The 11,860-nt window shown below is 33.8% G+C and overlaps 1 protein-coding gene across 2 annotated transcripts in view; it reads right to left on the reverse strand.

Annotated features, from left to right (window-relative positions):
• LOC106868240 (protocadherin beta-4) overlaps positions 1-11,860 on the reverse strand; it is a 115,601-nt gene that overhangs the window by 20,055 nt on the left and 83,686 nt on the right. For both annotated transcript variants that reach the window (XM_089362743.1, XM_014913406.3), the window contains 2 exons: positions 9,439-11,839; positions 6,597-6,753 (listed from right to left, as the gene is read on the reverse strand). In XM_089362743.1, coding sequence (XP_089218869.1) covers positions 6,597-6,753; positions 9,439-11,814 — 2,533 coding nt within the window. In that variant the 5' untranslated portion in view covers positions 11,815-11,839. The remainder of the gene's footprint in view (positions 1-6,596; positions 6,754-9,438; positions 11,840-11,860) is intronic.

Genomic DNA, 11,860 nt, shown 5'->3' on the forward strand with positions numbered 1-11,860 from the left:
GGATTTTCATAGGATATATTACAATAACACAATTTTCTTTCTGGCAGCACTGACACCAAACCAGTAATATCAGAAAAAAACTTGCATTTATCTAGTTTACTTTAGTGAGGCTAACATATATTACTTTGTCTTTCTTTGAATATGTTTCCTTTCACACACACACACACACACACACTCTTTTACACACACGTACTTTTCCATTATGGTTTGTCAACTTTGGAGGTCCTGATTCTTGTGATTATCTCCCCTTTTCAAGTGGAGCTAGAAAATCTCGGTGAATCAAGAATCTATGTTGTATGGTATTTAATATACCTATATTTGTCTATACACACACACACATACAGATATGTATATATATATATATATATATATATATAAACACACCACACATTCATTGCTTGGAGATGCATTATGTATTTCATAAATATACCTAGTTAAAGTATCATAAATGCATGAAACCATTAGTAGCTCTTTCAGTTGTATATTAAATTGATAGTTATCTCTCACAAAATAGAGTACATTTTTTGCTGATTCTACCTATATTGGATCTATAAACTGTGCGTATGTGTGTGCGTGTATGTACACACACATTTACACACAAAACCCATTCACAAGGCTTTGGTTACCCACGGCTTATATTACAAGTAACTTGCCAAGGTGCCACACAGTGACTTGTTTTTATGACTGGGGAAGAACTTTCTCAACCATGTAGCCATATCTAACAGAATTTGTGAAGGCAGATTTTTCTCCAACCAGATGCATTCCCTTTCACCAATCCTCATTTGTTTCCAACCCATGCCACCATGGAATATGGATGTTAAATGATGATGATGATGAAGATGATGACCAAAATGATGAAATTATATTCTGATTATATATAATGGTTTCAATGTTTAGCACAAGGCCAGTACTTTCAGGTAAGTGGATAAGTTGATTGCATCGACCCCAGTATTCAACTGGTACTTATTTTATTGACTCCGAAAGGATAATAGGCAAAGTCGACCTCAACAGAGTTTGAATTCAGATCATACAGACAGATGAAATGCAGCTATGCATTTTGCCCAATGTGTTAATGATTCTGTCAGCTTGTCACCTTTCACTGATCATATATACAATTACCATTTTAGAATATATGTTACTGAAGAAATCTAAGCTTGAAACATGTCCCTAGCTTTTTTTATAGTTGTCCCTAAGAACAAGGTCTATTCCAGTCTACAATGTCTTTATTTCCTTGTACAAATTTGGTTGCTTGATGTTATTGGAGTTAGCTCTCTTGCTTGTTGTTTAGGATTTTAAATTACGCCAGAGGGAGTTTTTTTATCTACTAATTGCATGCTTTAATCTCAGTTAATTATAGTCTTATGACTCTCTGTATTATGTACATGAGATTCTACTGTGTATGTTGTCTATTTTGTATGCATATCACATCTCTTAAAGTAGTTTCCCTTGTTTCCCTATAACCAACCATAAAACAACTGGAAGCACCACTAATAGACTTTCTTGAGGGCACAGCAGGGAAATGCCTGCACTACAATATGAACCTTTGACACTTGAGATTTTAGTGTGATACTTTATCCAGTTAGTCATTTCATCTCTACTACTTCTTTGTTATACATACTAAATGATTTGCAGAATTCTTCATTCTAAGAATTGTCTCTTGACTCAGCCTCTCCCCTTGGTTTGTAACTCACAGAGTGTGGGGTTGGGTGAAGAAGAGATTAATACTGTTTGCATGTTTATCTTCTTTTCATTAGCTTCCAATACTGTCTATCAGTCTCTAATTATATTTCTCCCTCCAGCCTACACCCTTTCTCTCTTCTTCCTCTCTTATGTTTCTCTGTATCCTCTTATAATATTATATTTCTCTTTCTTACCTTTTCTTTCTTTCTCTCTCTCTCTCTCACTGTCTTTATTTATCTCTTCATTTCTTTTTCTCTTTCTCCTTTTCTCCACCCACTTTCTCCCCCACCTCTCTCTCTTTCTTCCTCACTGTCTTCCTCTCTCATTAAATACTGTTGATGAAAACTAATGGAGGTCTACCATCAAACTAATCTATTTTATCTAAGAATATGTCAATGATAATTAGCCACAATTCCCATAAGAAGTTTTAAGTTTCCATAAGAAAAATCCTCATAAAAACAGTCATAGAGCTTTTATTACCTGCCATAACAATCAAGACCCCCTGATATGGAGGCAGTTTACAATGAGGAAATTACTCTAATTACTATAATTCCTCAAATGCTTCATTGATCTGCCCAGTATGGAAGGTCAACAGTGGTTAAAAGCATTGATAGTTTCTATGGTGTGCTCTTTTCATCCTCACACCACCACACTTCTCTGCCTATTACTAATCATTACTGGAATGTGTTCAGAGTTTAGGAGCTTATTCTATATTTCATAGAATGAAGAAATTGAGTAGAATTTCTCTTTCTGTATTGAAATATCTGTCTATATAGCATATACTTATAAATATATAAACCACTATAATGATTATTCAGTAATACCATCTGCATAGAAAACAATAGTTATGTTAATATTGGTATATGTAATGTTGCAAGCATTGAAGAGTCTAATTAGAAATTGCTTATGTAAGGAACTTGTCTTTCAGCAAGTATGTTGAAGTGTATGCTTTGCTGAAGAGGTTTAACAAGGCTCAAATATACTTGGAGTTGTTTCCCATATTGCAAATATTTATAAGGCATATAGCATATATTTATAAATATATAAACCACTATAATAGTTATTCAGTAATGCCACCTGCATGGACACAATAGTTAAGTTGATATTGACTTATGTAATCTAGCAAGCATTAAAAAGTCTAATTAGAAATTGCTTACGTAGAGAAATTGTTTTTTAGCAAGTATGTTGCAGTCTATACTTTGCAGAAGCGATTTAATAAGGATTAGATACATCTGGAATTATTTTCTATATTTGTTGAAATGGTCAAAATATTTCATTTTTGTATTTGGTTTACAAGATTCTCGACGTGATCTTGTGTGGTTGAAATAGTTTTTGTTCTTTTCTAGAAGGGTCGTTATGCTAATAATAAACACACAAGCTGGTTCTATTTCACTTCTTTTATTATTCATCAATTCATTAATATGCAACCAATTAACTAACTGATTGGTGATTACTGTTTCAGTCCATCAATCACTCATGTAGCTTTATCAAAGACTTTTCATCACCATTCAATGATTTCATGCATGACATCATTTTCTCTCTGCATAAGTATATTTCCTTATTGCGCTTGTTATACTTACTACATTAAATATGTTAATACCAACACAATGATAACCTGTATTGTCTTTGGAAGGATATAAGCTTAAAATAAGCTGGAGGGACACCTCTTAAAATTTAGTTCCACAGCTTCCAGTTTAAGGAAATGTACTGCCCCAGGCTACTTTTCCTTACAGCTAAATAGACTCAAGCAATCCATCAAAATAAGGAGTCTGTTATCTCTGGCTCATCAGGTAATTAGTTACAGCTTCTCTTGATTTTTTTCTATTAAAATTATAAAAGATTTTCTTTAGCCTGATGGCCATATCTCTAACTTACTTCTTATATATTCTTATTAAAATTTCAGCAGACTCATGCCATTTGAACATGGCTGATGCCAGTGCTGCCTGACAGGCACCTGTGCCAGTGACATGTAAAATGCACCATTTGAGTATGGCCAATACCAGTGCCACCTGACTGGCACATAAAAAGCACCATTCAAGCATAACAGATGCCAGTGCAACTTGACTGGCTCTTGTGCTGGTGGCATGCAAAAGCACCCACTACATTCTTGAAGTGGTTGGCTTTAGGAAGGGCATGCAGCTGTAGAAACCTTGCCAAATCAGATTGGAGTCTGGTGCAGCCTCCCGGCTTGCCAGTTTTCAGTCAAACCGTCCAACCGATGCCAGCATAAATTTCGACGTTAAACAACGATGATAATAATGATGAAGTAACAAAGTAACACAAAGGCTGTTGTTTCTGCTAAACATTAATAAAAATATACATATACTCATATTTTGAGTTCTATTTTTCCTGTTTGAGTCACCATAACTAACTTCTTATTTCACTAGCTTTCATTGCATTCCTCATAAATTCATTGCTATAAATTCATCACGTAAAATTTGGTACACTAAATTCATTCACTGATAATTTTATCACAAAGAATTGATACATCACTGGTAAATTCTCCATCATACATTTTATCTGCAGAATAAATACACCACTAAGCATTATTTAAAGTTTTAATTCATAGAGTAAATAAGGCGCACTTCTTTAACAATGAAAAAGAAATTTATTTGAAGCCAAAAAATTTCCCTCCTACAATCTCAGAAATTTTTAGAAATCTTTTAAAAAAAAGGCATAATCATGAAACTAAATAATAATCAAACAGTATATCTCTACTGCAGAAATTCCATAACCCAAAAAGAAGGATAAAGATAACGCTCTGAGAATTCAACGCAGCATCAATGAATGTCAAAATTGCAAAATACTGGATTTATTTAAGAGCCATTGCTTACAATTTGTCTTTTTTAAAATGCTTCTTCTTTCTTCTTATTTCATATAGTGTTATCTTTTATTTTATTGAATTTCCATTTTTACTTACTTTTTTCGCTATAATATTTTTGAAGAGTATTTTTTTTTTTTTACTTTTTTGGTTTTTTTGGGTTTTTTTCATGTATATATTGAGAAAATTTGAGATTAATAATTTTGTTTTTGAATGTTCTTTCCATTGCTAATGCAACATATTTACTTAATAAATATAAAATTTTTCGATAATGTTTTGCAATATATATTTACTCTACAGCTAAAAAGTATGATAATAAATTTACCAATAATTTCATGTAGCATGATGATGAACTTACCAAAGATGGCATTAACTTTTGACAAAATTACCATGGTTAAAATTACAGACTATGTATTTACAATAATGTAATTATTTGTGATAAGTTATATGATGACCTATCATTGGGCTAGTGTTTCACTCTATGGAGGCAAATCTTCCTTTGATAGGAAGATATTTATCTCCCTTTGATAATTTCCCCAGAAGACATGGTATTCAAGAGCTTAAAGCACTAGATATTCATAAATCATCTCTCCATCTACATAATCTACTATTTCTGTAAGAGCTACACAAGTAGAATACTCAGACATGCCTACCCCACACCAGTGAGTCCTGTCAGAAATAAGGGTAAAGGGCAAGGGTAATGATTCCCTTCAGTCATGAATGACCATGGGATTGCATCTAGAAAGTTCCCCTGCAAGGCACAAGTCCAGGCAAGGTTGTTTACGGAAGACCAGCAGCTTCCCCTCCCCATGCCACCGATGTTATCCAAGGTGTTACCATCAGCAAATAGACCAGCTGGATCCCCAAGCAAGATCAATTGGTGCTATGGTCATTCTCCAACAATTTCACATATGATTTATCCTTTATTTCCTGCTCATCTCTACACAGAATGAGACCAAATCTAGCCAGTTTAAACATAAAACAGGTAGAATATTTTGGTCGGATATGGCTGGTTGAAATGCTAAAGGGTTAAAGGCAATTTCACTGGAGTGAAAAACTTGTACATTCTGTGATGTAGATACAACAAGGCAAATAGAAGCCATGTCTAAATAAGCCTAGTTCTTTGCAGTTCTAAGTAAAATACTAATTTGGTGACTGGTGTGAATATGATCATTCAAACTGCATTAAAGTCAAGATCTTTTATCTCTTGTTTTTACATTAAAGTCAAGATCTTCTGTCTCTTATTTTTGTTTCAGTTATTGGACTGCAACTATACCTTGAAGGATTTAGTCAAATGAATCAACCTCAGTACTTATTTCTAAGTCTACTACTTATTCTGTCAGACTTGTTCTGCCCACTAGCTTAGAGAGATGTAAACAAACTAACATTGGCTGTCAAGTAGTGGTGTGGGACACTAAGTCACACACACACATGCGCACACACATACACTAGCGATTTTCTTTCTCCGCCTTCCCTTCTTTGGACTTTTTCTATATTTCTGATGAAGAGCTCCACTCGAAACATGAAATCCTCTTTCTTTTCTTTCCTTTCCTGCGTGTCCAATAAGACTGTACTTATTCCACGTACTCGCGTTGTTGTTGTTGTTGTTGTTGTTGTTGTTTTTTGTTGATTTTTCTTGCTTGTTTATGTTTGGATTGACTATATATATATATATATATATGTATATATATATATATATATATATATATATATACATAGAGAGAGAGAGAGAGAGAGAGAGAGAAATAGATAGATATGTAGGTTTATATATATATATACAACAGGCTTCTTCAGTTTCCATCGACCAAATTTACTCATATGATACTAGTTGTTGAAGACGTAGGCCCAAGTTGCTGTGCAGTGGCACTGAAATCAAAACCACATAGCTGCAAATGAAGCTTCTTAATGACACAGCCATGCCTGGACTTATAGTTATAAATCATTATTTTTAAATAATTTCTTCCTTGGGCCTTCATTAGTTCATTAGTCAGGACATGTTTAAAATAAAAGACAAGAGACAATATATTTTTAATCTTTAATCTCATTCATTAAAATTCTCCTATTTCACTCTGAGTAAATAAAATTGAAGACATACCTGGTATTTCTTCATAATGTTTTGTTGCATCATCTATTCGCCATCCATTTTCACTGTCTCTTCGACTGCCTCCTCTTCTGCTAATTGTAGCTGTGCTATTAATTTCTCTAGCACCATCTTGATCAGAGGCTTGAGCTATATGTGGTGGTCTGCTCTCCTGTGGAAACAATACCTTTTTCATGTAAATTATGTAAGTTGGAATGATAAGGAGAAACACACACACACATATATGACAGGCTTCTTTCAGTTTCCGTCAACCAAATTCACTCACAAGGCTTTGGTCGGCCTGAGGCTATAGGAGAAGACACTTGCCCAAGGTGCTATGCAGTATGACTGAACCCGGAACCATACGGTTGGTAAGCAAGCTACTTACCACAGAGCCACTCCTGCATATATTTCACTAGACTTCACAATTACCTTCCATATTCAACTTATGTGAGGTATCATGTATTCAGTGTTAGCCTATCAACTTATTACACTGTAGATATGTATTTCTTGCTTTAAGCAGAACAAATGACAAAAATAATTTTAAATTACTGACTGAAAATTTAGAAGGCCAAAATGTGTTCGTTGCTCCTCATGTCTATTCAAAAAATATTGTTCTTCAGGAACTTTTGTGGTGAATGTGAATAATAATACTTCTTATGTACATTTGTAGCTTTTGCATGGAATGTGTCAAGTATGTTATAAATGCACAGCTTTTGCATGAGCTAAACCTGTTATCCCTTGAAAACCTTTGGAAAATATATGTAACCTGTTTGTAAGATCATGTACACATGTGTAAATATGCCTATATTTTGGTAGTCTTAAATACATATATACATTCACAACATTTCTAGGATTAGGGAGAGTACTCATTGTAAAAAATATAACATAATGTAGAAATACAAGTGAGTCACTAAACTACAACATATTGCCCAATTTAAAAGTAATCAAACCTGTATAATATTTTAGGAATGGTAAATATAATTTCCATATTTTCTTGTTAATTTGGCATTTTTATTTACATCCTCATATACTCATTAGCAACTTTCATCATGAAGACATTTTCCAACAATACCTCCAATTGGAAAAATTGAATATTCATGTGCACAAGCAAAAATGTAATTATCACAAAGTTTAGTGAAACATCACCCATTATTATTGATGACTCAGGTACTCTAGTATATATAAATATAAATATATGCATGTATATATGTATATACATACATATATATGTATTTGTGTCTGTGTGCGTGTGTGTGTGTCTGTGTGTGTATATATATGTGTGTATATATATGTATGCATATGTATATATATATATATATATGCATGTATATATGTATGTATTTATGTATGTATATATGTATGTATGTGTGTGTATGTATATATATATATATATATATATATATATATATATATATATATATATATATATATGTATGTGTATGTATATGCATATATATGCATGTATATACATATACATACATACATACATATACTTAATCAGGATGAAATTTGGAATTAAAAAGACAGGTATGCTTATCAGAAAAAAGGCAAAGTAGTGTCATCTGATGATGTAGAAGCACCCAACAGTGAGAGAATAAAGGATGTTGAGGGACATGGATATGAGCATCTGGGTATTTTGGAGCATGACAAAATCAGAGAGACTGAGATGAAGGAAAGCTTTGGGTAAGAGTACCAAAGAAGAATCAAATTAACCATGGAGGGTAGATCCAATGGAAAGAACAAGATCAGACTGATGAATATATGGTCTGTCTCTTTAATGGGGTATAGAGCAGGATTTTTAGATGGACAAAGAACAAACTTGAGGAAATGGATAGAAAAACTAGGAAAGTGATGACAATTGAAACCTTAAAAGTGATTTCGATTAGACTGTATATGCCTATAAAGAAGGGAGGAAGCAGTCTCATAGGATGCAAGATATGTGTTGTAAATGAGGAAAATAATCTGAGATGGTATATCAAGCAACAGATTGAACTTTTGGCTGTTGCTGTTAGAAATAACATGATACCAAGTGAAAATGTAACACAATCAAAAGTATTTAAGAAACAAGATGGAGAATAAAGATTGATCAACTTGAAAATGAAAATGATGCATGGACAATATGACAGAAATGGAAGGGGAGAGACAATGCCAATAACTGGAGGTGGTAAAGTAAAAGTGATTTCAAAAGATGTACTGAGGCACTGATTTGCAGCACTCAGGAACAAGCTCTGAGAACTAATTACCCCAAGTTCCAAATAAATAATGGGTCAATAAAAAAAATCCCATCCATGTACTAGAGCCAATGGTAGTGATTAATCCCCTGCCACCAAGGTTACTAGCCTTGTGCCTAAAATTAGAAATAATTTTTTTAGAGACAACAGGCCAAAAAACCAAGGTCCAAAAATATTGTTTATGGCCAGTATTATGAAAATAAAAAGAGATTATACAATGAAGTTCCTGATTTTGAATAAATTGATATTTCATGAGAAAGAAGAGGAATCTATAACACTTTGAGAATTTATACTCTTCCAGTGGTGTAGCTAAATAGTTAAAATGTGTACCACCAAGGGTGATCTTTGGTGTGTCCCCATCCCACCCCCACTTTCTCAGGCCACAAAGCCCATATGGGCTCAAATGTATTACATCCATAAAAACGTTACCCAGGGTGAATTGCTTCCCATTTTGCATCCCTACTAGCTGTGCTGCTGTCCTCTTCATCTAAACAAGAAAAACTTAGCCTTTTAGTTCAAAAGAATCCCCATTTCAGATGAAAGGATGGTTTCACAGGGTCCAATTCCTCTTCTGAACTTACCCAAATTCACAAACTTCCTTACATTTACCAATGATAACTTACCTGTGTTGGTACTGGATGTCTTCGAGTAAGAGTGGCTATCGTCCAGTCACTAGGTAATTCAACCACTGAGTAAAACGGTGCTGCTGCAGGATTGTTTTCACTGGTACTTTCTTCTGGGACTCTTAGTAATGTTGTAGGGCTACTAGCTTGATATATTAAATGCTTTGCATCAGGGTTAGTCTCATTCAGCTGATTCAGTCTTTGATCTCGAACCCTATTTGAGACATTTATATATCGAACTATACATACTGTAGCAGACACTACAAGAATTATTGAGAATATTACAGCTACAACTATTATTATTATTGATAAGTTTACATCATTTACTTTTTTGGACTGAGCCTGAACATTTGTCATTAATAAGGAGCTGTTACTGACAGTCAATGTCAAAGATAAAGTAGTCATTGCCGACAGAGATGGTATGCCACTATCATTTACTGCTACAACAAGTCTATATATTGCTGCATCATTTGGATAAACTTTACGTGAGAAGAGCAATACTCCAGAGTAAGGTTTCACCATGAACAACTGCTGTTCATTTCCTTCAAGTATTTGGTAATGAAGGAAAGCATTGCTTCCACTGTCTTTATCAGAAGCCTTTAGAACTGTGATTTCATTATCACTTTGTGGATGGTAGTGAACATCAAAGCTGAAAGGGTTAACTGTTGGAAAGTTAAAATATGGAGCATTATCATTTTTGTCCATTACTTCAACAATAACATCTACTGTGTCATTCAGTGGTGGTGTACCATTGTCTTTGGCAAGTACATGGAACTGGTAATGTTTTTGTTTTTCATAATCCAATAACTTTGTTGTTGTAATAAACCCAGCATTATTAATCTGAAACACTGGATCCTGTTTATTCTTACTCAGAATAGAGAATTCCAGTTGACCCCCAGGTCCCACATCTAGGTCAGTGGCTGTGACAAAGCCAACAGGATAGTTAGCTTTTTCATTCTCATAGACCAGGAATTTATAAGCTTTTTTACTGAATTGTGGTCGGACATCGTTAATGTCTTTTACTTGGATAAAGAAATGATTTTTTACCATCACTGAAAATAGGCCTTTATCCCGGCAGAAAACATCAATTTTATAATGATCAGTTGTCTCTCTATCAACAGGCTGTTTAATCACAATTTTATACTCTTTGGGGTTTAATTTTCTCAGTTCAAAATTGTTATGTTTTAGATGGCATTGAACATCTCCATTCTGTCCAACATCTTTATCAACAACTATAACATAAGCAATGAAACTCCCAACAGGAATCCCTTCAGAAATGGTAACTGTATTCTTTATAAAGCTAGGAGCAAAACTAATGAGTATTTTTGGTGGAGTGTTGTATTGGTTCATGAACTTTACATTAACAATAGCACTAGAAACTAATGGAATTTCTCCATTATCTTCTGCTGCAATAATCAATTTATAGTGTTCTTTTTTCTCTGAAGTGAAATTTTCATTCAGAAAAATATCTCCTGTTTCATGATTAATTTTAAATAACTTTACATCAGGCTTCAACTTGTAAGTAATTTTGCCATTCTTTCCAGCATCTTTATCTGTTGCATGCAATGTTATAATGGGCAATGAGGGCTTATGTGTATTTTTTACAGAAACATTATAGACTCCTTTCGAGAAATATGGCCAGTTGTCATTGACATCAATCACTGATATTTTAATGATTAAAACAGATTGTTTGGGTGGTGTGCCTCCATCAGTTGCTACAACTTCCAGTGTGTAAGATTCTTGAGTTTCTCTGTCTAGTTCTCCTTCCAAGACAATTTCAATTATGTCAGCACCAACTTCCCTCTTTTGCACGAAGAGACCAAAATGATGATCAGATTGTTTTCTTAATGTATATGTCACTTGATTATTTGGGCTTTCAATATCTCCATCTATTGCATTAGGAATTGCTATTTTTCTTCCTTTTCCATCAGTCTCGGTAAAATTTAGGTTCGTTTCATTACTTGGAAATGTTGGCTGATGATCATTAATATCTTTAATTAATACTTTGATCTTTAAGATCTTCTTAAATGATTCCCCTTGCTGAACTGCTACATTTAACAGTTGAAAACATTCTGTATTCTTGCTACAGAGATTCTCAACATCAAGAGATGCAGTGGTATAGAGTTTCCCTGCTCTGGTTATATTGAATAATGATGGAGTATCTACCATAGTCTGTTGTAACTGGTTGAATGCAATTGGACCTAGGTTTTCAGTATCAAGTTCATTGGCAATATTAGAATCTGCTGCAATATCTCCAACGTAACTCGCAGAAGGTTTTTCTTCTTCAATGCTGTATGTAAGATCTATAGTTGCAGAACAACACCAAATAAATATTAAGAATATTTCAAAGGCAAACAACCAGATTTTACTAGACATAACTATTGGAATTACCAAAGTTTACCTGAAACAAAAGAGAAAAAAT

The sequence above is a fragment of the Octopus bimaculoides genome, chromosome 14 (assembly GCF_046866305.1).
Source record: "Octopus bimaculoides isolate indiv1 chromosome 14, ASM4686630v1, whole genome shotgun sequence".
NCBI lineage: Eukaryota > Metazoa > Mollusca > Cephalopoda > Octopoda > Octopodidae > Octopus > Octopus bimaculoides.